The 27,531-nt window shown below is 42.6% G+C and overlaps 1 protein-coding gene across 1 annotated transcript; it reads left to right on the forward strand.

Moving 5' to 3' along the window:
* Positions 1-9,373: 9,373 nt before the first annotated feature.
* On the forward strand, positions 9,374-24,572 carry LOC122754617 (histone deacetylase complex subunit SAP25-like). Its single transcript, XM_044003128.1, is given in 3 exon segments — positions 9,374-9,466; positions 9,468-10,132; positions 24,458-24,572. Coding segments are annotated over 3 exon segments (873 nt in total).
* The last annotated feature ends 2,959 nt before the right edge of the window (positions 24,573-27,531 follow it).

The following is a 27,531-nucleotide window of genomic DNA, read 5'->3' on the forward strand; positions in this document are numbered from 1 at the left end:
CACCTAAATCACAGTGGGCTCAATTAGTCAACTAACATTTACTCAGGTCTCCAGAACTGCTAAGCAAGAGGCAAGAGGAAAAGACAAAGAAGGAAGGAAATAAATAAAAGGAAGGAAACAAGCATTAATTAAGCACTTACTGCGTATGGACTAAGACAATACATATTATATCAATTGATCTTCCTGACAACCCTGTGAGGTAGACACGATTATGCCATTTCACAGTTGAGGAAACTGAGGCAGACAGAAGTTAAATGACTCGCCCAGGGTCACACAACTAGTAAGTGTCTGAGGCTGGATTTGAACTCAGGCCTTCCTCACTCCAGGTTCAGTGCTCTAGAAACATAGAGCTATAAGGGCTGAAAATGCTCCCAAGTTGAGGATTACCTGGTCCATTGGCCCCTCCCTACAAATGCCCAGCGGCACTGTTTTCACTTCTAAACAAGCCTACTGGGAAAGAGCATCTCGTTGATGAAGGCTGCAGTGAACAGCTGTGTCCTTAGTTAGAGGTGAACAACCTTATAAGCAGCAGGGCATAATTGTCAGCACCTGTGCAGAACTTCTTCCTTTTCCCCAACTGTGCCCTTTCTGCAATAGACAGAAACCATATCATTCATTCATTCATCCATTCATTCAACAAGCATTTATTAACGGCTTACTGTGAGCACCAAGCTACGTGCTGGGGATATGAAGACAAAAATAAAACCCTGCCCCTGCCCTCTGGGAGTTTATAGTCTATTGGTGGAAACAGCAAGAACACCTAAGCAAATAAAAATATATATGCAAAGAACTTTATGTGCACTTCTTTTCTTTGAAGACCTGGGGGAGTATGGGTGTGGAATGTTGTACTCATGTTCAAATTTGGTTGATCTGTTGGTTGTTTTGGCAGAACTTCTTTTTCCCCTCTTTTAAAATTCTTTGTTACAAAGGCTGGCTCACTGGTAGAAGAGAGAGGGGGATGTATTTAGGAAAGAAGGTACCCTGGGCAAGGTAACTCACTTAACATCTGTGTGCCTCAGTTTCCTTAACTGTAAAATGGCATAACAGCACCCACCTCACAGGATTGTTGAGAGGATCAAGTGGCATATTTGTCAAGCACCAGGACATACATATTAGGTTCTTAACAAATACTTGTTTCCTACCTCTAGTTTATCTATCCATCCATCCATTCCTTCCTTGTCTTTTTCTCTTGCCACTTACCACTTTTTGTGTAAAAACAAAAGATATTAATAAACATTCTCTAAACACAAAGAAACATGGGGGTGGTGGAGAGAGGACAATAGACACTGAGGGAATCAGGCTAAGCTTGGGTGGAAGGCAGTGCCTGAGCTGAGTCCTGAAGGGAAGGTAGGCATACTATGAGGCCGAAAGAGGGAGCACATTCTGGGCTTAAGGAACGTCCTGTACAAAGGCATGAAGACTTGAGGAGGAATGTTACATATGAAGAGCAGCAAGGGAGCCGGTGTGGCTGGAACACACAAAGAAGAGAAAGGTGCTCTAAACCTAGAGAGGCATGTCTAATGCACACACAGCATCGATAAACAGAGAGATGACAAGACGATGGAAAGACAAGGGCACAACATTCTTCTCATTGCTCTACCTTTCTCCATGACTTTGGGTAGGGCCCCTAACCTGTCTGGACCTCAGATTTCTCAGCTATAAAATAAAAGGTCTGGGATCAATGACCTTTAAAAACGAAGTATCCTACTACTCATTAGCCTCAGTTTCCTTACCTGTCAAATGAGGGTGCTGGCCCAGATTCCCAAGGTCCCTTCTGCCACCCATGTTCTGTGATTCTGATTCTATTCCCATCAACGTGTTACCAACCTCCCTTCCATCTGCCTTGTGCTGATTCCAATTTGCCCCCTGTCGCTCACGATTTGTTAGCACCGCTCCCCCTCCCCCATTCTTGTCCAGGCTGCCTCAACTTTTCCTTTGATTTCCAGAAACCTTTACCAAGGAGAGAATGAAACATTAAACATTTAAATGTTAAAGCGGCACTCTGCATCTGACTATAGACCGGGGGAGTGAGAGACAGAGATGAATGGACACAAAATCTGTACAATCAATGGCAAAGCTAATATATATATAAATATATATATATAAATATATATATATATATATAAGCTTTACAGCAGAGGGTTGGCAACTTTTTGATGGTGGGCTGCTAGAATTCTGACACCTTTGCTTTTGATGGTAGGGCAAAGCAAGGAGAAGGAAAGGGAGAAGAGGGAGATGGAAGTGGAGAGGGCGAGAATGCACAGTAGACTGAATACTTGCCAACTCTAGCTGTGGGTGGCTGACTCTCCCAAATGGTGGGGAGAGGAACGTGGTGGTGGCAGCCAGCCCACATGCCGCTGAAAATTGACCCACATACTATCTTTGGCAGGCATGCTGCAGGTTGCCAAGGTCTATTCTAGAGCTGGGGGAGGGGGGGCAGGGGAAGTCTTATTTTATGGTCTTTGTGCCTGGACCATTTAATGTCACAGGAAGGATACTTAATAAAAGTCTGTTAATCGAGTGAGTGACAAGAAGAAAGAGAATGAGCGGGAGGAACTGGGTGAACGGCTTGAGAAGAATCTAAATAGGGTAGAAATGAATGCACTCATAGAGTATTTTCAATGGGGCACTTTCACCCAGAGAAACATCACTGCTCCGGCTACGTGCCTCCAGACAGCTCAGATCATTTAATCAAACCATAGATTATTACAAACCCAGCCTCTTGTCAGCTCTGCCGGCTAGGAAGCCGTTGAGAAAGAGGCCCCCACACACCACAGCTGTCTATTGAACAGATGCTCAAAAGCAAATTTGTCTCTCGCCACCAAGCTTTTTAGTTAAGAACAGAGAGCAGGTTTGAATAGATGAGGCTCCTGGAGATTCACAGATAGAATCTCCCTGTCTGTGCCCAGAAGCTGCTCCTCCCGTCCCCTGATCTCCTTCCAAAGTCACAACGAGGCTTTCCCTAGTCCAACAATAGGAAGGATTTGAGGTATGTCACCCAGCAAACAACAAAGAAAAAAAAATGAATTCCCTTCTTTGTTTCTCGCTGTCCTACTTTTCACCCTCATATTTTCGGCATCAATATTAAGACCCTGCTATTGAAGGAAATTCTTTCATCTGAAATGTTATTATAGAAGAGGCAGTAAACAGTAGGGTAAATGCAAGCAAAGCTATGTACGTAAATATGTAAACAACTGTGTGTGTAAATATGCTGTATAGCTATATTTATATGGCTTCGGAATAGTTTATTTTAGAAACACAAACAATAACGGTGCCAACTTTACGTTGGCAAAAATTGAGCACGGAACAGAGAAAGCATGGCATAGTAAGCATTTATAGATGGCCTCAGATCCAAAAAGATCCACGTTCACATCCTGCCTCTGACAATTACTAGGCTCCTGGTCATGGTCTGGTCACTTAAAATCTCCGTGAATCCAAGCAATTCTCTAAGACTACAAGTCATGGGTGAGTTGCTGATCATATTGGAGGAGAAAGTTTTCACAATGGGAATTTTGCACAACAACGAAATCATAGGTCTGCCTCATCCTTCACCCCCTCCCCCCAAAAAAAACAAGCAAACAAATAAACAAGTTACATATCTACTCATAATAAGGAGGGTTTATAGGCTTGATGTCAGGAAAACCTTCCTAACGATTAGAGTTGTCCAAAAGAAGAACGGACTTGTCTTGGGAGGTGGCAGGTTCCCCATCCTTAAAAGTCTTCAGGCTGGGGGTGGAGAATCACTGTAGGGCATGTTATGGTGGGCATTTCTTTGGGTATGGTATGCACTAGATAGCTGCTGAGGTCCTTCCTTCCAACTTGCAGATTTTATGATCTTGTGATTAATTCTGGGATTAACGATCCCATTTTAGGTGATCTGAACACCTGATGTTATAGGGGATTATGATGCTGCAATGGATAGAGTGCAGGGCCTGGAACCAGGAAGACCTTGTTCAAATCTAGCCTCAGACACGTACTAACTTCAAGTCACCGTTTGCCTCAGTTTCTTCATCTGCAAAATGAGCTGGAGAAGGAAATGGCAAACCACTCCATTATCTTTGCCAAGAAAACCCCAAAAGGAGTCACAAAGAGTTGGATGTGACTGAAAAAGGAAAAAGCAACATGAAAAATCTAAACCAAGGTAAGCATTTAAGTAAAGAGCAGGAGAAATGACAGGTGTATGGGAGAGGCATAATGTCCAGGGAGAAAAGGGAATAGGTTTTTGTGAGGTAGATCGGAAAAAGATGCTCCTTCTACCTTCAAGTAAGCAGCTATGGGTAAATAACGTCTATGACAAAGAAATATTTTTCATTGTGAAATAAGATATGCATTATCCCTTAAACAACATGACAATAAAGTAATGGGAGTGTTTTGCTCTGGGGTGGTTGTTAGTTTTTAACCCACATACCAGAACTAATACTTCTAGACAAGCATTACCCCCTTCAAGGTGGTTACCTTGTACAACTGGTCTTATGTGAACATTTAGGCCAATAATTGCTCAAAACAATCTTGAAACCTCAGTGATGTCAAATTTTTACCCTTGGGGGGAGTGGAACTTACTTTCTGAAACACCCCAAAAAAGCATTCAGAGCCAATTTGAGGGAATAAATTGGGCATCAAGCTGGGTAATGCAAAATTAGTTTTTTAAAAAATTGTTGTTGTTCAGTCATGTTTGACCCTTTGTGACCACATTTGAATTTTGTTTGTTTTGTTTTGCTTTTTTTTTTTTTTTTAGCACAGATACTAGATTGGTTTGCCATTTCCTTCTGCAGCTCATTTGATAGATGAAGAAACTGAGACAAACAGGGCTGTGACTTGCCCAGGGTCACACAACTATTAGGTGTCTGAATCTGAGATTTAAACTCAGATTGTCCTGACTCCAGGTCCAGCCCTCTATCCACTGAGCCACCTAGCTGCTTTTTAAATAGGTGTGATTATAAAATATTGATTTCTTTGCCTGGCACATAAATTGATTCTGAATGCAATTTCCAAAGACAAATTTTTTTTAAATTCCAGTCCTTCAACTTTCTATCTCTATGACTTTGGGTGAGTCACTTTACTTCCAGTCTTTATTTCTAAAAATGAAGAGGCTGCAGTAGATATTTTCTTAATTCTCTAAATCCACGAAGCCATGCTTCTGAAGGCAGACACTTATCTTCATGAAAGTGGGCTTGTCTCAGAGCTAGATTTTCATATTTTTTACCCAGCTTCCAGTACAGCATTCTGCATGCACCCGGAGCTTAATAAATGTTTATTGAATTGAACAAATGATCACTCTCAAGTAGACAGAATGATGAAGAGGAACGAGGGCTGTGTTTGGACTAGAAGATGGGTTCTGTTCCCAGAACTGTCCCTTTTTACCTGTATAACCTTGGGATAGTCACTGTCTAGACCCTACTTTCTCAGTCTATAAGATAGGAGTTGGACAATACGACCTCCAGGATTCCTTCCAGCCCTAAGGTTGTGATCCTCTAAATATGTATGTGGAAAATTTGGGGTTTGTTTTGCTTTTTGGTGAGGTAATTGGGGTTAAGTGACTTGCCCAGGGTCACACAGCTAGTAAGTGCCAAGTGTCTGAGGCTGGATTTGAACTCAGGTCCTCCTGAATCCAGAGCTGGTGCTCTATCCACTGCATCACCTAGCTGCCCCTGTTGTTTGTTTTTAATCAGCACATTACTTTGCACTCACACAGGGTATCACAACAAGATTTTGTTATCATTTTGTTCTTATCCATTTCCACTCCTAGGCTTTCATTTTCCTTCCTTCCTTCCTTTCTTTCTTTTTTCCTTCCTTCCTTCCTCCCTCTCTCCCACCTTCTTTCTTTCTTTCTTTCTTTCTTTTCCTTCCTTCTTCTTCCCTCTTTCTTTCTTTCCTTCCTTCCATCTTTCCTCCCTCTCTTCCTTCCTTTCTTTCTTTTTTCCTTCCTTCCTCCCTCCCTCCCACCTTCTTTCTTTCATTCTTTCTTTTTCTTTCCTTTCTTCCTCCCTCCCTCTTTCTTTCTTTTTTCCTTCCTTCTTTCCTTCCTTCCTTTCTTTCACAATCGAGGTTAAGTGACTTGCCTAGGGTCACACAGCTAGGACCTTTCTGAAGTCATATTTGAACTCAGTTCATCCTGATTCTAGGGCCAGAGCACTATCCATTGTCACCTAGCTTCCCCTCTCCCTACCCCTGCCTTCATATTCAATGCTCTTGTGTCTATTACCTGAAAGTTAGGGGGTGTCCTAGGGAAGCTCTCTTTCTTGCCATTGTCTTCACCTTCATCAGTGAAGCTATAAGGCTGCCCTGGTTCCTCCTACTAAAAGGCCCCAATGATCATCACTTACAATCTCCAAAAAGGTTTTCAGCTTTCTCTTTCCCTCATCTCACCCCAGATGCCTGGCATATGCGATAACAGCAAAAGCAAAGTCTGTTGCATCTTTGGAATGTTATTAGTGCTTAAGCAATTCATAGGATTTCGACATTCCACTCCAACTGGGACAGGGGTCCTTTTTTTTTTTTTTTTTTGGTTTTAATCAAGAGGGCAAAAAAGACTGAAAATGGGGAATTTTGTCCCCAAATTGCTACACAAAGAATCTCCGAGCTGTCAACTTCCTCTTTCCCTCCTGCCTCCTTTCCCCCTCCACAAGGGAAATCTGTCTAGGTAGGAAATAATGATATTACAGACGGTGGAGGCATGAGAGAAAGACAAATTTAATATTTGCTTTTACGAATTTAAGTAGTACTGCTGAACTCTAGCCTGCTATCAACCCAATCATTGAGGGGCCAGGCAGAGGTCTCCAAGCTGCTCTGGCATCCTGAGATTGTCTCTGATGCTTTCCCCCTGAGTGGATTTCAAAAGCTACTCTCTTCCTTGGGGCCTTCGGGGCTTTTTCAAAAACGAGGGTGTTCATCCGACTGACAAATTTTATGTCTATAAGCAATTTAAAATGCAGAGTGTCTGGCAATTCAAGCAATAAAATGATGAGAAAATGAAGTGCTAGATGGAAACGTATCTGTTGTGCACTTTTAGGCTTTGTTTGTCCTAGTATCTGTCTGCCCTTCAAGGAAGCATCTTGCTGAGGGTGCTAGCTGGGAAAATCACTCTCTCCTCGATCAGGAAGGATACGTCTATGAAAGAACAAATATGAAAAAAAGTGACTCTGTGCAAGTCGGTTAATCTTGCTCAGCCTCAGTTCGCTCATCTGTAAAATTGGGAGATTTGGTAAGAGGACATCAAAAGCCCTTCCCAACTCAAAAATCTGTGATTGTACGAGTAAAGATGTTTTGAAGTCTTTGTGGGGGAAAAAAGGAGCACCTTGAATGTAAGGTCTTTGTGTCATTAATGAGGCGTTTTATGGAGTTTTCTGCTATCCATCATCCAGTGACTCATGTTCTGAGCTTATATGGACCAGGTTGAATCTTGGGGACAGCCCTTAAAAACATAAATCTTTGGCTCCTTTAGCCCTCAAAAGGAATTTCCACTAGAAAATCTCGGGCTATAACTTCAATCCAAGTCATGGCAAGCTCTTTATAGATGGGAATCAAATTGTCCCTAGCTTCCACACAAGCATAGAAGGTAATGAGGTATTTTAGGCAAGTCAAATCAAGCCAATAAGCATTTATTAAGTGCCTACTATAAACTAAGGGCAAGTAGATGGTGAAATGATTAGAGTGCTAGGCCTGGAATCAGAAGAACCTGAGTTCAAATCCAACCTTAGATACTTCCTAGCTGTGTGACCCTGGGAAAATCCCTAAACCCTGTTTGCCTCAGTTTCCTTATCTGTAAAATCAGCTGGAGAAGGAAATGGCAAACCACTCTAATATCTTTGCCAAGAAAACCTTAAATGGGGTCACAAAGAGTTGGACACGACTAAATTGACACCACTACAAGCACCACCACATATAGTGCCAAGCACTATGCTAAGTATTGGGGATATAAAGAAGGACCAAAACAAACAAAAACCCCAAGTCCTTGCTCTCAAGAAGCTCACAGTCTAATGAGGGAGATAACATGCAAACAGCTATACACCAATAAGCTGTAGATATAGAAATAAATCCTATTTCAGACACTAAAGAGATATAGATAGATGATAGATAAACACACAGGATGAGTTGGAGATAATCCCAGAGGGAAGACACCAGCATTAAGGGAGTTTAGGAAGGTGGGAGTTTAGCTGGGAGCAAAGGAAACCCAGGAAGCTAGGGGATGTAGATGAGGAGGGAGGATGTTCCAGGAAAGAGGAGTAAGAAGAGGAAGTGTCTTGTGTGAGGAAGAGCAAGGATCCCAAAGCACCTGGCGAGGAGCAAAGTATAAGAAAATTAGAATGTGGGAAGGTCCCAGGTTCTGAAGGACTTGAACAGCCAAACAGGATTTTACATTTGAGCCTAGAGGTACTAGGGGGCTACAGGAGTTTATTGAGTAGGGGAGTGACATGGTCAGATGCGCTCTTTCGGCAGCTCGCTTTGACAGCCTAGTGAAGGATTGATTGGAGGCAGAGAGATTAACCAGTCTGTTACAACAGTTCAGGCATGAGGAGACAAGGCATAAGTCATCCCACAGAAGATGCAAAACACTTATCACGATCGGTAGCCCATAAATAATGAATATATTGCTTCTCCTCCAGTGAGTCTCCCTGCTCACCAGGGTACTATACTGTACCCTAAAGTCATAGACGTTTAGTGTCCCCTTTAGAATGGAAATGGAATTAGGTTTGTTAAAGGGGCAACACCCTTGACATTCCAATGAGTCCCACTTTTACCCCAGGGATGCACAAGGACTCAAGCTTCACAATGCCAGCCTTAGAACCTGGACTCCCCTGAATAGAAAAAGAACTTGGGTTCGCGGAAGAGGCTACCCACTGAACTTAGACCATCTTAACATCTCATGGGTATAATGGAAGACAGAAGGTATTTTTTGCTCCCCCACATTATAGCTGAGTTCCTTGCTGCTCCCACACTTAATGGGGATGGGGAGGTACACTGGGAAATGTCATGTGTGTGCTCTCCCTAAAAGGCTGGTGCCATCCAGGCACTCCCCCTCTTCTCTTTAGAATCCGGGGTCCCAGCTTTTTCGGAATCCCTTGGTTCCTGGAGCGGCTTCTAGCCCAGGGGCGCCCTGGATCCTTGGGGTGCCAGAAGAGACCTACGGCTTGGGGTTCGAGACCACCCAGGGAGGGAAAGGGTTTATTGGCCCAAGGTCACGACCCCAGTTAAGTGTGGTCGAGGAAACAGAACCAAGGTCTTTGGGCTGAGGGAAGCGGTGGGAACGGAGGGAAGGAGGAAGGTTGTGGGAGACAGTATACCCAGGTGGAGGACAAGTTAGGGAGCAGTTAGGGACTCCTGGGTGTCTAAACGGTGAAGAGGAGGTAGTCTTGTGTACTCCCCCCGACCTAGCATGATCCCCTGCCTTCCTCCTGGGGGAGGAGAGGAAGATCGGGATAAAGACCCCGGTGACCAAGAAGAGGACTGCGGCTCTGGAGGAGAGTCTAGGAGACACAGGCACCCCATCCCACCCCACCCCACCATACAGCCCCGAGCCTGGGTCCCTCTCAGCTCTAGCCTCACAGCTCCATAGGGACCAAATTCAGCCACCAAGTGCCATGCTTCACTTTGGTCAACAGCTTCTGGGGGATCAGACCCCAGTTCTCACCGAGAGCCTCAAAGAGGGCAGCCAGCCAACTCCCTGGGAGCCAGCCTAGGAAAAAGGAGCAGCAGGGAATTCTGGATCTGGTAACTCAATCTCCTTCAGAACCATCTGGCATCCATCCTTCTGTGCTGTGTTTGCTGCCCAGGGCCATGACTCCCAATGCCTAGCTCCACCTGCAGTAGAGGGGAATAGAGAGAAGTCCCAGGGTGATAAAGGTTCCCCAGCTCTCTGCTCCGAACATTTCTTTTTCTCCGACCCTCTGTTGCCTTCCATTACTCGGATTCCCCTTGGCCTGGCCCAACCTCCCCAACAGATCCTGAAGAAGTCTAAGCAGCTTCTTGCCCCACCCCAAATAATGTCAGCCTGGACACAACCAACCCCAGCTCCCATCTTGACTTGGAGGTGTGGTCCTGAGATAAATGCTGTTACCTGCCTACTTGAGATGAGTGGGGGTGGGGATCCAGTCTTCCCCAGCCCCACCCACTCCGAAGCCCACCTAGCTAAAAGGTGGATTCAATTATCTCTCCCTCATCTTACCCATTTCTGCAATACTCCTTGGGAGTTGAGGAAGGCTAACCACCCCCCCCCAAGTCTTATCTCTTGTTGCTTTATTACAGTATTGGGAATGAATAAGAGGGGTCCCTCTCCCCTCTTTTGCTGTATTTGGTGTATTGCTGTGGGACTGAATAAAGTAGTCAGGTTAATAATGTGTAAACAAAAACAAAAACAAAAAAAGAAGAAGCCGGGGTCCCAGAACTTCCCAGGAACTCAACACTGTCCAGACAATACTCCTCCTTTTATCCAGAAGGTTGCTTTCAGGAACTTCTGACACTCCTACAGGGAAAGGAGGGAAGAAACTTTTATTAAGTGCCAGGCACTATGCCAAGCACTCTACAAATATTATCTCATCTGATTCTCACAACCACCCCGGGATGTAGGTGTTATTATTATCCCCACATAACAGCTGAGAAAACTGAGGCAGACAGTGATATTTTTTTGCCCAGGGTCACACAGATGGTAAGTATCTGAGGCTAGTCTTCCTGACTACAGGCTAGAACTCAATCCATTATACCACCTAGCTGCCTCTATGGGAGACTACGGTTCATGAACTCCCACCACTTAACCACATGGTTCAAGTCTCCAAAGCTGTCATATCTCAGGCAGAGAGATTACATGGCTGCCTCTCCACATCTGAGGAGGGAAAGGGCAGAAACTTGGAACCCAAGGACTCTCCTCTTGGGAGGGTACGTGAGAGCTCATGCTGTTGCAATATGATTCTACCACCAGCTCTCCAGGGCAATGGGCTAGGCACTCAGACAGGATTTAGGAGCTGAAGGCTTAGGAATTCAGCCTACTTCACCCCTTCCCTGGTTTCCATCATCTCTTGGATCAAGAGGCCACCATCTTGGGGACCGGAGAGGAGATGGTACCTGTGCTCAGGCTTCTCCTTAGACAACAATCTGCTTCCAGGTGTCTGGTCTCTGCCCATGTTCAGTTCTCTCTGGATCTCTCTGAAAAGTGGAAAGGTCAGATCTGACGTGTTAGGTTTCCATATTACAGGCTCCGGCCCAGTAAGTCTCTGGATTCCTTGTAAGCAGGGAAAGTAACTGGGACAAGGTAATGAAAAATAAATCTCCCAGGTTGTAAACAGTGACCATTTTTATCCAAGGCTCTGTCAGCTTTAAAACATTCCTAAGAATCTGTGGAGCAGGACAGGGAGGGGTCCACATGAGAGCTTAACCTTTGAATCTATGTGATTCTCCTTGCAAAGAATAAATTATTTCTTACAGGAGGTGTGATGTCACATCCATGGCAACTATCCCCTCTCATTCCCCACACACCAATAATCCAATGGGCCTATTTCTCCTATAACTCCTTCTGGACTTCTTTGTACCTCCTGTAAAATAAATCAACCAACCAGCAGGCATTTAGTAAGTACCTACTATGTGCTGGGCATTGTACTAAGTGCTAGGTACAAAGTCAAAAGTGAAATTATATTCTTCTGTCGTTTAGTCTTTGTCAGTCATGTCTGACTCTTTTTAGGCCTTTACCTGAGATAAAAGACAAAATAAACAACACAGTGTTAACTCGGGAAGAAGTCTCTCTGGTCTCTACTCCCTAAGTGACTCTTCATCTGGGTGGAGGAGTGCGGGTTGTGGAAGCAGATCACCTGTCACATCCCATCACAGCAAAGACAGCTTGCAATTAGTCACTCGTTCAGGGTCTTAGGTCAAGTGTCTGAATTACTGGGTTCAGATTGGGCAAATCTGGGTGGTTTTTTTTTTTTCCTGCTACCTCCACCCAAACACAGAGGGAGAGACGCAGACATTAATTCAGAGATGGGTGCTACAGCTTGGAACCTGCACTGGCACCGGTTACCACCAGCTGAATGCATAAGCCACTTACTTCTGTGCTGGCTCCATGCCCTCAGCACTCAAATGAAAGCCTGGCTCATCACTACTTCACGTGGCACTGTAACATAGCGGAACCCGAGGGCTTCCAGGCACCGTTGCTTAGGGGGCAGGGAACGATGAGTCTTTCTCCCCCTTGCTGTCATCTTTCTGTCTCTTTCTTCCTACCTCTGCCATATCACCCAGTTCTCTCGCCCCAAAGCTTTGTGGGATCTCGGTGGTCTTTGGAAGGGGCCCTTCTGTTGACAAAATGTCCCACATGTTTATGGATTATTATTTGCTAGAGATACTCTTGTAGTAAAATAGAAATTTATTTAAAATTATGACTAAATTAACATCATTTTTAGACGTATATTTTCTCATTTTCTCAATCTAGTGACACTATCCTATATTGGGGAGTCTGTGAGCTTGGGGAGGAGGGGCTATTTTTATACTAAAAAGGGTTGGAAACCATTGATCTAGTCTAAGCCTAGTTACAAATAAAACCAAAATTTCACTAGGGAAGTGTAATGACACTTAACCCAAACTCAGTTTCTTCATCTGTAAAAAGAAAGAATTTTGGGACAGCTAGGTGGCACAGTGGATAGAGCACTGGCCTTGGAGTCAGGAGTACCTGAGTTCAAATCCGGCCTCAGACACTTAACTAGCTGTGTGACCCTGGGCAAGTCACTTAACCCCAATTGCCTCACCAAAAAAAAAAAAAAAGAAAGAAAGAATTTTCCCAGGTGATTCTTACAGTCAAGTTCAACCTTTGGAGTCTGTGATGTTATGATACTGTCCCATAAAGACCGCTGTTTAGTCAGGAGTTCTTAATCTGGGGAGTATGAACTTTTTTTCTTACCATAATGGTATTTAGGGGGTGCCGAAGCTAGCTCTGTCAAAATGTCTGTCTAAAATATCTAATGAGTGGTCGCCAATAAATTATAAGCTTTAGCAAGAGTTAGGCTTTCTAAGCATTTGTTAAGGAGAATAAGAATTTGGTAAAGAGAGAGAGAAAGGCCTACATTCAACTATCTATTAAAGAGAGAGCACATTTCCAGCTCCCTTCTCCACCGGAGTCCTCAGGAAAGAGAGAGAGTCAGAGCGCCAGGCTCCCCCTTTTTCCTCCCACTGACGCCAAAGAAAAGACACATGGTCTTGCCCTCAGAGACCTTCACCTCACGGCAGAGCTTTTCTACAGTAAGTCTCCAGCAGGTGGTGTCATTCCAATCTTTACAGTTTTCAGTGTAAGCATTTATACCTAGAAATAAGGGATAGAAGGACTTGATTTATTGTTTTGTGGGTTGACTTAAGAAAGTGTGAATAACAAAGATTAAATTTAAAAGTGTGTGAGCATACCTCCCTCCCTCCCCCCAAGAGCCTGACTGTTAAACATTTACCAGCCCACTCCTGGTTTGCTTTATTTATTTTGTTAAATATTTCCTGTTGTGTTTTAATCTGGGTTGGGCTACATGGGATGTTGCTGGCTGGCTTTTGGCACCTCTGCTTTTTTTTTTTTTTTTTTTGGTGAGGCAATTGGGGTTAAGTGACTTGCCCAGGGTCACACAGCTAGTAAGTGTGTTAAGTGTCTGAAGTCGGATTTGAACTCAGGTCCTTCTGAATCCAGGGCCAGTGCTCTATCCACTGTGCCACCTAGCTGCCCTGCCCCAGTTTGCTTTAAACATTGCTTGAGCTTACTCACCAGGAGTGTAGTAGACTGGAGACCTTATGACTAGGCTAATCATAATAACAACTCAAATTTTTATAGTGCTTTGAGGTAGCTAGGGGGATAGAGCTCTGGGCTTGGAGTCAGGAAGACCTGAGTTCAAAGCTGACCTCAGACACTTACTGGCTGAGTGACCCACCACTTAACCTCTATTTGTTTCTGTTTCCTCATCTATAAAATGGGAATAATAATAGCACCCCGCTCTGGGTGTTCTTGTGAGAATCAAAAGAGAGAATTGTAAAGTCCTTAGCACAGTGCCTGGCATATGTTAGGCACTCTATAAAAGCTAGGTATTATATCTATACTCTCACTTGAGCCTCACAACACCTCTGACTGCATTTTAGCATAATTGATTTCCTTTGTAATCCAATGCATTTTATTTTATGCATTCAAAAACATTACACTGAGAAGGGGGCCATAGGCTTCCCCTGACTGCCCAGGGGATCCCTGACACAAAGGAGGTTAAGACCACTAGTTTAGAAGATCTACAAAGGATGGTGTGATCTTGCAGAAAGGGTACTGGATTTTGAGTAGGAAACATCTGGCTCTGTCCTCAGGTCCCCTCTGTGGGGATGTCACCAAAGCCTCCTGCTTCAGCTTTTATATAAGGAGGAAATTCGATAGATGGTCGCTAAGGACCCTCCTTAGCTCCAGGTCCAATGACTCTGACTCAGAAATCATGATTTTTGCTTCTCCACCACAGAGGCTAAGAACAAAGGAATCCTGGGGTTTCTACCCTGTGGAATCCAAGGGTGGGAACATGGGGATGAGATGAGGGAATTGGATGAGGGTCAGGATTCCTGGAAATCAGTACCTGTGAACAACCATAAAGAACTGGGTGTCACATGTGGTGTGGGTGTGAGCAGTGCGCCAATAAATATTTCACAGCCATCTCTAGGAAACAAAACAGACAAGACTCATTCTAAAATCTAATCCGCTTTATTATTAACATTTTCTCCATCACTTTCTTAAGTGCAGACAATCAATAAATCAATAAATCAAGCCTCGGTTTGTAGCATTTGTTGATTTCCCAGGTGTAAATGCTCACACTAAAAATCTAATGGCTCCAGCAAAGCCCCGGTGAGTGTCTTCACTCTCAGGGTGTGCTCAGTTCTCAGCCTGGATGGGTGGGCAAGAGTCGATTCAGAAGAAGGGGGGAATCACTGGAGAGGGCTTGTGTCTGTAGATTCCAGAGACCTGGTTCCCTTGTCCCGGGGTCCAAAGCCTATTATTGATGCATTCACTTTGTTCCTACTTGGGCTAGCTACCACTGGGATCTGTGCTGGATGAATTAACCCCATCAGTACCAACCATGGCTTAACCCTCAGAAACTGACATTTCTAGAGCCCTTTCCATTTTACAAAGCACAACACACAGTGCTTTGGGGCAGGGAAAGTATTGTGATTCCCATTTTACAGATTGAGGATATTGAAGCTAGAAGACACTTAGGTGATTTGCCCAAAGTCATGTTAGGGTGTGTCGGAGCCAGGATCCAAACCCTTACATTCTGATTCTAAGATTGGAGAGCCTTCCACTGTATTAGCCATGATTTAGCAGGAGTGTGTGCAAGCTGGAGTGAGCGAGTGTGCGCGCACGCGCGCACACACACACACACACACACACACACACATTTATCTAAACCTGCTATGTAGTCATTAGGATAGGGCAGCTAGATGGGGCAGCATAGAGCAACAGGCCTGGAATCAGTAAGACCTGAGTTCAAATCTAATCTCAGATACTTCCTAGATGTGTGACTTGTAAGCAAGTCGCTTAACCAGATTCGCCTGTTTCCTCATCTGTAAAATGAGATGGAAAAGGAAATGGCAAACCACTCTTTGTATCTTTGCCAAGAAAATCCCAAATGTCACAAAGAGTCTGACACAACTAAACAACAAAGGTAATTGGGATAAACGAAATCTTGACTATAAGAACTATTACAGAAGCAAGTCCCAGCAGAGGCAGGGATTTTATGTGTGTATGGGGGGTGGGGGAAGGGGCGACTTAATGGAGAAGTATGCCTGATGCAGAAGACTCTTCCCATCCTGGCTCTGCTACCTACCACCTGTATGGATGTGATGTAGCATGACAGAAAGTATGCTGGAAATAAAATAAGAGGACCTAGGTTCAAATCCTGGTCCCATCACTTCATGGATCTGTGACCTTGGACAGATTTCTGGGTCGCAGTGTCCTTATCTGTAAAATGAGAGAAACTAAACTCATTGGATTCCTCCCAGCTTAAAATCCAAGATCCAATGACTTTCGTGTGTCCTCCATGCCTGAAACGTGCTCCCTCCTCACCTCTGCCTCGAAGAATTCCCAGTTTCCTTCAGAACTCTGCTAAAGCACCACCTTCTACCTGAGGCCTCTCCTGACCCCTCCCCCCACCTGCCGGTGCCTCCTCCCCTCCCCCAATAAATTTTGTATGTATTGTATTAGGATTTATTTAATATATATTTACACGCACTTAGGAGTACTTGTAATCATCCTGGTAAAAGGGTTAGGACCACGTGGTTTTTGTCCTTGTATTCTCTGTGCCTAGCACAGTGCCTGGCTTATAAAGTATTGTTAAACCTTGGGCCCAAAGAAGAGATATAGGGGCAGCTAGGTGGTGCAGTGGATAGAGCACCAGGCCTGGAGTCAGGAGGACCTGAGCTCAAATCCGGCCTCAGACACTTAACACTTACTAGCTGTGTGACCCTGGGCAAGTCACTTAACCCCCATTGCCTCAGTAAAAAAAAAAAAAAAAAAGAAGAGATATGAGAAAGCAATGCCCCCGACCCCCAACAGGTGGGGGACTATGGGTGTGGAACATTGTATGCTCTACTCTTTAGATGCATTGGTAAGCTTTACTAGACTGATACTTTCTCCTCTTTTAAAAATTCTTTGTTGGGCAGCTAGGTGGTGCAGTGGATAGAGCGCCGACCCTGGATTCAGGAGGACCTGAGTTCAAATCCAACCTCAGACACTTAACACTTACTAGCTGTGTGACCCTGGGCAAGTCACTTAACCCCAATTGCCTCACCCCCCCAAAAAATTATTTGTTAAAAATGATGGCTCTCTGGGAAGGGGGAGATGGGATACTGTAGGTATTATAAAAGCAAAAGATATCCATTTAATAAAGTATAGCAAATAAATGCTTGTTAACTGGTTCACTGACCTGGAATAAGTCCCTTTACCTCAACGCGTCTCAGTTTCCTCTCCTGTAAAAGGAAAGGATTGGATTGAATGATCTTTAAAGTTCCTTCTATGGAAATATTTCTATTTCTCCTCTCTAAGCAAGGAGCAGGACATTGTTGGCAATCCATTTTAGGTACAACAAACAAATGCTCTGGCTTATCACAGGTCCACTATAGTGGCTCTGCTAGGTGATTCCTGCCTAGGTATTTATTTGGACTGAAGTTTCCATATGATAAGGTTGGCTTTCCTCCTCTCCAATACACTCCAATATCGGGGTGTAATAGGGAGTAGGAACTGTCTGCTGTCTATATGTGTTCATTTGTCTGGAGAACAAAGCCATTCTGATCTACTCTGACTCCGTTTGACTAGAAGCCAACACGTTTTACATTAGCAGCCGAACCCATCTCCTCCTGAAATTGATTCAGGTTTTTTTTTTTTTCTTTTTGCCTGATCTGAGCAGGAAAAGAAAACGTGATTGTAATTGCAGTTGAAAGCAGTCCCGATTACCAGGGCAGCTCTTATAAATTATTCTACCCTCCGTTTTACTTAAAATTACTTTAATGGAGCAATAAAAGTTCACTAGGAACAAAAAAATCCAGAGTGCTGAGAAAAGGAAGCATTATTCTGGTGAGTTATCCGGAATAAGGCACGTTCTCTGTGGTCCAGGTTATAAAACACCATGCTGGATGGTCTGATGATAATAATAGCTAGCATTTATATAGCACCTACTATGTGAGAGGCACAATGCTAAGCACTTTACAATATTATCTTGGGGGCAGCTAGGTAGTGCAGGGGATAAAGCACTGACCCTGGATTCAGGAGGACCTGAATTCAAATCTAACCTAAGACAGTTGACACTTACTAGCTGTGTGACCCTGGACAAGTCACTTGATCCACATTGCCCTGCAAAACAAACAAAAATAGATAAATAAAATATGATCTCATGTGATCTTCACAACAACTCTGGGAGGTAGGTACTATTATCCCCATTTTGCAGTTGAGGAAACTGAGGCAAACAGGTTATTTGACTTGCTCAAGGTCACATAGCTATTAAGTGTCTGAGGTCATATTTGAACTCAGGTCCTCCTGACTTCCAAGCCCAGCTTTCAATCCTCTGTACTACCTCACTGTACCCTACTCCTTCCTCCCTATATTTTTCCCTATATTTACTGAAAAAAATCTTGAGAGCATCTAACAAGAGGGTCCAGATTATTCATGGAATGGTTTTAGTGGGTAACATCATTTTTTAAAAGTCCTTGATTAGGAGTGGGAAAGAACCTCAGAGGGCATTTGCTTGGGCGCTCTCTCTCTCTCTCTCTCTCTGCAGAGGAAGCAACTGAGGATGAAAATGGTTAAGTGATTTGCCCAAGGTCCCACAGCTAATTATCGGAAGAGCTAGGATTCAAACCAAATCCAGAACTCTTTGCATTGCACCTGTCTCAGCTCATGCAACAAGCATTTATGGGTGGGAGAAAAAGTTGGAACTAAAAATGCTATGAATACAAATGTTGAAAACTATCCTTACATGTAACTGGAAAATGAAATAATTTTATTATTATTTTTTTAAAAACCACAAAACAAGCATTTATTAATTGAATTCAGTAAGCATTTGTTAAGCACTTGCCTTGTTCTAGGCACTAAGTTCAGTTTTGACAATACCAAGGCAGAAACAAAACAGACTCTGCCTTTGGGAAGCAGGATACAACATGGGCATAGAGGGGCAGCTAGGTGGCACAGTGGATAGAGCACTGGCCCTGGAGTCAGGAGGACCTGAGTTCAAATCCGACCTCAGATACTTAACACTTACTAGCTGTGTGACCCTGAGCAAGTCACTTAACCCCAATTGCCTCACTAAAAAAAAAAAAATTAAAAACAAAAACAACATGGGCATAGAAAATTTAATTCAAACTATATACAGAGAATATCTAAGAGGAGGTCATTTGCAACTGCAAAGGATCAGGAAGTAGCCTTTCACCTGAGTTTGAAAAGGAAGCTGAGATTTCTGTATGGCAAAGGTAGTTTCTTCCAAGAGACACCAGGAAATGGAGGTGAGACTGGACAAAGGTAAAGCTACAGGAAATGGAATGTCATTCAGGCAAAAGCAGGCAGGGAAAGGTTCAAGTCCTCCAAAACCATCCCCCACCCCCATTAAGCTTTCTAGTCTTCTGATACCTTACATCCCCCTAATATTCTTCAATCCAATGACACCAGCCTCCTGGCTATTCCATGAACAAGACACTCCATCTCTCAGCTCTGGGCATTTTCTCTAACTGTCCCCCATGCCCAGAATGTTCTCCTTCTTCAATTGTATCTCCCATCTTCCCTGGCTTCCTAAATCCCAACTAAAATCCCACCTTCCACAGGAAGCTTGTCCCAACCCCTCTGGTGTTTACCTTCTGTAAATTATTTCTTCTTTATCCTGTATACAGCTTTTTTGTACACATCTGTTTGCTTGTTGTCTCCCCCATTAGATTGTAAACTCCTTGAGGCTAGGTACTATCTTTTGCTTCTTTTTGTATCCCAGTAGTTAGCACAGTGTCTGGCACATATTAGGCATTTAACGAATGTTTATTGATTATTGACCTTTAAGGTTTGCAAAGCAATTTACATAGGTTATCTCATTTGATCCTCACAAAAACCCTGTACAGGTCTAGGTACCACCATCATCATCATCTCCATTTTACATATAAGAAAACTGAGGCTGAGACAGGTTAAGTGACTTAGTCAGGATCACATTGACTAGTACATGACTGAGTCAGAATTTGAATTCAGGTCTTCTTGATAAGAAGACTAGTACTCTCTATATTTTGCTACCTAGTAATCATGATTTATGTGTATACAACTATAAATAGATGTTAGTTTATATGCATATGTATGTGTATATATATGTGTGTGTGTGTTTATATGTGTATAGAAATTCATATATATTCATAGATATAGAGCAAAGATTCTTAAATTGGAATCCATGAACTTGTCAAAAAATATTTTGATAACTGTGTTTCAATTATTTTCCTTTGTAATTTTATGGGTTTTATTTTAGGGGGTTTTTTTGTTGTTTTTTTTTAGTGAGGCAATTGGGGTTAAGTGACTTGCCCAGGGTCACACAGCTAGTAAGTATTAAGTGTCTGAGGCCGGATTTGAACTCAGGTACTCCTGACTCCATGCCCGGTGCTCTATCCACTGTGCCATCTAGCTGCCCCTATTTTAGGTTTTTATAATAATTAGCCTAAGAAGGGGTGTAGGTTTCTCCAGACTTCCAGAAGAGTCCCTGATACAAAAAGATTAAGAAACCCTTATAGACAGTGGAAACTGAGGTTCAAATAAGTGACCAGTCCATGGTTACATAGCTAGTGAATATAAGAACTAAGCTTCAAACTCATCTTTTTCACTCCAGATCTCCTTCTCTATTATGCTTTCTCTGAATTTTTTTCCAAAGTTACTCTAATGAGACTTACGGGATGAGCACTAATGAAGGAGAAACTATAAAGCACCCCAAGAGGCATATGGATTTTATTTGTTACAATGAGATGAGAAATAACATAGATAATGAAACTTATCTTTCAGAATTTTTATTTCTTACAGCTATGTACTTATCCATAATTAGTCCTCATGGCATAGTAACATAATTTGAGATTATAAACAGCATATGGGAATTTTAACCTTTAAAGAAAAAAAAAAGAAAAAATGTCTGTAGGCATTTCCATACCTAATGATGAAAATTGCATCTGCTGAGAATTACTATCTCTCCCTTAGATCCTAAAGCAAATGGGCCCTTTCCTCTCCCCAAATCAGTAATGTCCTTTCCTCTCAGACCTTGCCCAGAAGTCTATTTTGCACCTCTCAACAGCCAGGTCCCAATTAGTGCCCATGAAATGGTTGTACATATTTGAATTTGTACTATTATAATTGATAATTATGTAAAATATGGTAATTAGTTCCAGCCCAATGGAAATATGCAGTGCAAATTTGAATAATGTGGCCCTTTCATGGGATTGATTATTCATACTCATCAGGATCTGGTTGTACACTCATGTAATGTTGCACATAATTGTTATTTATCTTGTACCTTTTCCCCCTCCCCCCTAGAGAATATAAGCTCCATTGGAGGAGGGACTGTTTTGGTTGTCTTCTGCCTACTACGCGCCTGGCGCATAATGGGAACTTAACTGTACATTAGAGATTCACAGTTTCATGTACAATTCCCTCTTTCTATTCTTTTTTATATAGCTTATGTTTTGGTTCAGAATAAAAAAGCTGGAGAAAAAAAGAAATATAAATGATGTAAAAACAAAAGATATTAATAACATTTATTTTAAAAATCGTTTCAAAAAAGTAGCTCCAGGGGGCAGCTGGTGGTGCAGTGGATAAAGCATCGGCCCTGGATTCAGGAGGACCTGAGTTCAAATCCAGCCTCAGACACTTGACACTTACTAGCTGTGTGACCCTGGGCAAGTCACTTAACCCTCACTGCCCCACAAAACAAACAAACAAAGTAGATCCTTAATAAATATTTGTGGAATCTAATTATAGACTTAGGTATTGTCATACGTAGGCCTATAAACATTAACATGATTGCTTCTTCAATAATTCCAAGGCTCTGTTATTTCATTGGTATGGGTGTTTACTCCGTTGAAGCTGATTGCAACTTCCTGATAATTTAATAGATGGTTTTTGAGAGCTGCTGTAAACAAAAAAAAGCCCAAACCAAAAACCAAACCAAAATAAAAAAACACAACACATTACCCTGAGGCCAACCTGGTATTAGCTAGGATGGTCCTTAGACAGCAGACGCATTGCCTGTTACCAGGTCTATCCTTAGAACCTTTCCAGACTAGTAGGACATGCTAGAACCTGTGTCCCATTGACCTGACTCCAATCCCACAAGGCTCCTTCCAAGCTACCAGGAGAAATTAGAAGAGGACTTGAGGGGAGATATCAGGGAGAATTCCATGCTAGAGCTATAGGGAAGAAAGAATTTGTTCATGTCATAGAAAGCATCCCTGAAGAGACTGGGGAGCCTGCTTCTAGGAAAATAGTAGGATACAGAATGGAATTTCTCTGCTGTCCCGATTTGGAGCATGTGCAGACATTCCATAACTGGTTTCTGTCTACTGACCGTGTGAGGATAGCATTAGAGAAGAGATGCTTCTAACCCTTGAAGGGGACCTTAGAACACTAAAGAAGGAGATGTAGCTAGACGTGCTCTGAAAGAATGAGTCCAGAGTCATACTACTAGATTCATTTAATCAAAAAAACACATTAGAGGTAGATGGTATAGCTTCAAGGGAACTACACTAGAAAGCAGTAGGCAGGGGCACTCTAGGTTAGAATTTGTCATTAATTGGCTATGTGACCTCAGGCAAGTGATTTCACCTCTGTGTGCCTCAATTTCCTCACCTGTTTAATGAAGGGTCAATCAATTCAGCTGTTTTTTCAGTTGTGTCTGACTCTTTATGACCCCATTTGGGGTTTTCTTGACAAAGATACTGGAATGGTTTGCTATTCCCTTCTCCAGCTCATTTGACAGATGAGGAAACTCAAGCAAACAGGGTTAAGTGACTTACCCAGGGTCACATTGCTAGTCAGTGACTAAGGGTGGATTTGAATTCAGATCTTCCCAATTCTAGGTTGGGTGTTCTATCCACTGCTCCACTGAATGAAGATACTCACACCCAATTCGCTTACCTCACAGCATTATGTTGAGGCTCAAATGAGAAGATGGAGGTGAAAGTACAATTCAAAGTTAAAGCATCATTAAGTGTTGGAGGTGTCAGCCTGCCCTGGCTATATTGCAATGAGTCATATAAAAAGAAGAAAGAAGATAGAGTAAGGAGAGGGAGAATGAGATGGAGAAGGTGGGGAGGGGAGAAATGAGAGATGAAGAGAGGGAGGGAGAGGGAAAAAGAGAGAAAGAAGGGAAGGAGAAGGTGAGGAAGAGGGAGAGAGGGGTAGAGAGAGGAAGAGGGAGAATAAAAGAGAGAGAAGGAAAGAGAAGGAGAAAAGAAAAAGGTGAGGGAGAGGGAGTGTAAGAAGAGAGGGAAACAGGAAGAAGGAGAAGGAAAGAGGGAGAAAGGTAAAGAGAAATAGAGTGAGAGAGAGGAAGAGGGGAAGAAGAAGAGGAGGGTGAAGGAGAGGGAGTAGAACTAGGAAGAGGAGGAAGGCAAGAGGAAGAGAGAAGGAAAGAGGGAGAGAGGGAGAAAGGAGAGAAAAAGAAAAAGTAAGAGAGGGTGAGTGTGAGGGAGAGGGAGTAGAAGAGAGGAAGAGAAGAAGAGGTGGGGAGAAGAAAAGAGAGAGAGAGGAGAGAGAGGAGAAGAAAAAGAGAGGTTAATTGCTGGCAGTTGACCCTTTCTATGACATGTGGCCTCCCCATGGCCACCAAGTCACCAGACCTCATAGCAACAGTTACTAAGCCTTGCACCCTTGTTTACATCATTTCCCCTCAGGATGAAACTATTGATTTTACCTGGACCACTATGGGTTGAGAAGGTAGAAAACATTTTATTACAGTGATTCTGACTAATCTCCCCTAGGTTCTGGTCCAGAAGAAGGCTCCAGACAGAAATCAGAATCTGCATCCCTTCCCTATGGGATTATAATAGTGACCTTAGTGGGATTTATATAGGGAATTCAACGAGGCTGTGCATAAAGAATTCTGGACCTACACTAGACCATGAGGTGGTCCTAATCCACCCAAGACCATTATCCCCTCTCCTTTTCCCACCCCCTAATCCTTGTTATCCAATGTTAGGGTCACAGATCTGAGCTGGAAAGGACCTTAGAGGTAATCTGGTCCAGTACCTTATTTAGGAACAAGGAAGCCCAGGGGCTTAAGTAATTTGCCCAAAGTCACACAGGTGGTAAGAAGCAAAGTAAAGATTCCAACTCAGGTCTTCTGACTCCAAACCCAGTGCACTTTCCACAGCCCCAAGTGTATTGTACCTCAGAGTTCACAGCAGTAAAAACTGAAAGGACAATGATTTAAAGGACTTTGGAATCTCATCCCCACTTCACACAGTTCTGCCCACACCCGGCAGAAGATCATCAACAAAGTAAAAGACATCAGATTTCCTTGTGGATGTAGGGCATCTGCTCCTAACTCTACTATCCCCAGGGTACTGTTCCCTATAGACCTGCCCATGTATAGGGCCAGTGGCCACAATGGGTAATCAAGAGTACCCAGTCCCTAAAACCAAAGTCCCTCTACCCTTGCAAAGGCATGCTGGGGGTGAGGGGGATGTGCAGAGATGGCTTGTGGTATTCTCAGGGATACAAAGTTCAAGGTGCACATGATCTCAGGCAGTGCGTAATATAGAAACATCCACAAGGCACCTCAGGAGTACAAATGCCAGACCTCCACTAATGCTATTCCCAAGAGAAGGGCAACCAGGAGAATTGTTGTTTATCATAAAATCGCAGAATCTCAAAGTCAGTAGGGACCTCAGAAGTTATCTAGTTCTGCCCATTCCTGAACACGAAGTCCCTCTATAAAATCCCCAAGTGACCATTCAGCTTCTTCTTGAAGACTTCCTGTGAATCTAGGGACCCTACCCAGAAACTGGCAGGATCCCCCCCTTCCCCACTGAGCATTCTAGTGGCCCCAGGGCCTTGCCATAGGCCCTGCTACAGCGCCGTGGAGAGCCCCAAGCCTTTCTAACCACCTGGCATATAAACTCTCCCATATGTGTTATCTCTCCCAATTAGAATGTGAGCTTCCCAAGGGCAGGGACTACCTCATTTAATAGTCTGCTCAGCCTGTAGCACAATGCTTAGTGCATACTAGATGCCTAATAAATGGTTTTCCATTCCATTCCATTGGGAACCCACTACTTCTTAAAGTAGCTTGTTCCATTTTTTATAAGTTCATTTTTTATAAATTCTTAGTAATTCCCCCCCCCGGCCTCAACCCTTCAATGTATGTCCCTTAATTCTGTTTTGGGGGCCAAGCAGAAAAAGTTTAACCCCTTTTTCTTCAAATATTTGGAAATAGGGGCAGCTAGGTGGCGCAGTGGATAGAGCACCGGCCCTGGAGTCAAGAGGATCTGAGTTCAGGTCTGGCCTCAGACACTTAACATTTACTGGCTGTGTGACCCTGGGCAAGTCACTTAACCCCAATTGCCTCTAAAAAAAAATAGTTCTCAAATATTTGGAAATAGCTAACCCATTCTTAGTCTTTTCTCCCAATAAAAGGGACATACACAGGGCCTGACTGCTGGTTTGTGCTGCCCAGCTACCCCCACACCTTGCCTGGCCTCTGCCTCTTTTTTCTCAATATACAATCTCTTTTTACACGGCAGAAAGGCCAACTTGATGCAAGAAACACTCTGTGCTTTCCTTTTGCCCAATCCCCCTCAATATTATTCTATATGTTTTGTCACCCCCAACGAAAATGTGAGCTCTTTAAGAACAGAAATTTTCTTGCTTTTCTATCACAGTGCTTTGGGTATAGTAATTCTTTCTTTTTCATTCATTTGTTCATTCATCTTCCATCAATGCAGGCCCAGACAGAAGTGTCCATGAAATCAGCGTATACTTTAACCCTGTTGTTCCCTGAGACCCTGGTTGGATAGAGACAATGCAGAGAAATCTCCCAGTGTGCCTAGATCACAGGGTCCCTTCTACTTTCCTCCATGCCCAAGTCCAGCTGTGTTTTTCTTTAACAGGCCAATTGGAATTCCTCCAATTAAAGATGAACTTTGGATGAAGTTATTTATCTGACCAGAGTCAAGAGATATGATATAGTGGGAATTTTGCTGGGTTTAGCAATAAAAGATTTATATTCAAGATATATAGTGAATTGATACAAATGTAGAAGAATACGAGTCATTACTCAAGCCATAGGTGGTCAAAGAATGTGAACAAGTTTTCAAATTAGTAAATGCCAGCTTTGCTTTTAGTGTAACCTTTAGCAAGATTCTTGGCACTTAGGTAGGTGTTTAATAAACATTTGTTGATTGAGTTAATGATTGTTCCAAATCAGGATTACTAAAATAAGTACGAAACAATTCTGAGATTCTACCTCACACCCACTGGGTTGGCAAAGATAACAAAAGACTTCCTTTAAGTCCCAACTAAAATCCCAATAAGAAGCCTGTCCCAGTCTCTCTTAATTCCTTTCTTAATGTGGGAGGACAGGGATATTGATACTCTGTTTATGGAATTGTGAATTAGTCCAATTATTTTGGAATTATGACTCCAAAGGTGACTAAACTGTGAATATCTTTTCACCCAATGATTTCATTACTAAGCATATATACCAAAGAGGTCAAAGACAGAGGGAAAGGACCCAAAGACGATATAAACATATACGTATACAAATATATGTATGTATATATTTACATATGTTTGTTTTCTGTATATACATATATATGCTATGTGTGTGTGTATGTATGTGTCTGTATGTGTATTTGTGTATGTGTATCAGTGTTGAAGGGCAGGAAAGAGAACAGACTGAGAACTGAAGCTCTTGCCTATCACCAACTCTGCCCCATCCCTCATAAAGGGCAAGGCTTTCATTTCCACCAATAAGGAAAGAGTCCTATACCAAAGAGTTTTCAGACAGAAGTTACATTCATACATATAAATAAACATATATAATATATTTGCATAACATATAATACATATTTACATAATATATATTTACAGCAGCACTTTTTGTTATAGCAAAGAGCTGGAACCAAAGCAGATACCCATCAATTGGTAAATGGCTAGTTTTGATGTGTCAATATAATGGAATATTATTGTACTACAATAGATGAAAGTGAAGGATTCCAAAAGACTTAAGAAGACTGGCATGAGCTGATGCAGAGTGAAATGGGAGAACAAGCAGGGAATAGTTTTGGTGGGTAGCCTTATAAAAAGAATACACACGGGGGCAGCTAGGTGGCGCAGTGGATAAAGCACTAGCCCTGGATTCGGGAGGACCTGAGTTCAAATTTAGCCTCAGACACTTGACACTTACTAGCTGTGTGACCCTGTGCAAGTCACTTAGCCCTCATTGCCCGCCCCCCCTCCAAAAAGGAATACATACACATTCCACACACATGTATACTATGATGAACTCAAAAATGTAAAAGAAAACAACTCTGAAAGATTTCAAAACAATGTAGCAACTGATCAATGTAGGGACTACGCATGACTTCAGAAAACTAAAAATGAAACATGCCTTTCTCCTCTTGTTAAAGAGGTAATGGACTAGGGGTGCAGAATGAGATAGATGTGCACCTTGACTACACTCAGATTTTTTAAGGGAGGGTTACAATGTGGAGGTAGAAGTGAGTAGTTAGAGAGATGCAAAAAAAAAAAAGCATCAATAAAATATTTTTTAATTCATAAAATAAAACAAGTTTAGGCAGGAACATTTTTTAAAAACTTCTGAATATAAAGTTTAAAAAAACCACATGAAAGAAGTTCATAGTTACAAATCCTCTTTTTTGTTTGTATATTAAACTGTTTTGCTTGTTGAATAAGTTATTAATAAGTATAAAACTTTTTTAAGAGAAAGAGAAGAATAATTAAAAACAAAACAAAACACAAATCTGCCTGTTATGGCTAAGACAATAAAAATATTCATTGGATAGAATACTGAAATTGGTGGTTTGAATAAAGTTTTGTGC

The sequence above is a fragment of the Dromiciops gliroides genome, chromosome 4 (genome assembly GCF_019393635.1).
Source record: "Dromiciops gliroides isolate mDroGli1 chromosome 4, mDroGli1.pri, whole genome shotgun sequence".
Classification (NCBI taxonomy): Eukaryota; Metazoa; Chordata; class Mammalia; order Microbiotheria; family Microbiotheriidae; genus Dromiciops; species Dromiciops gliroides.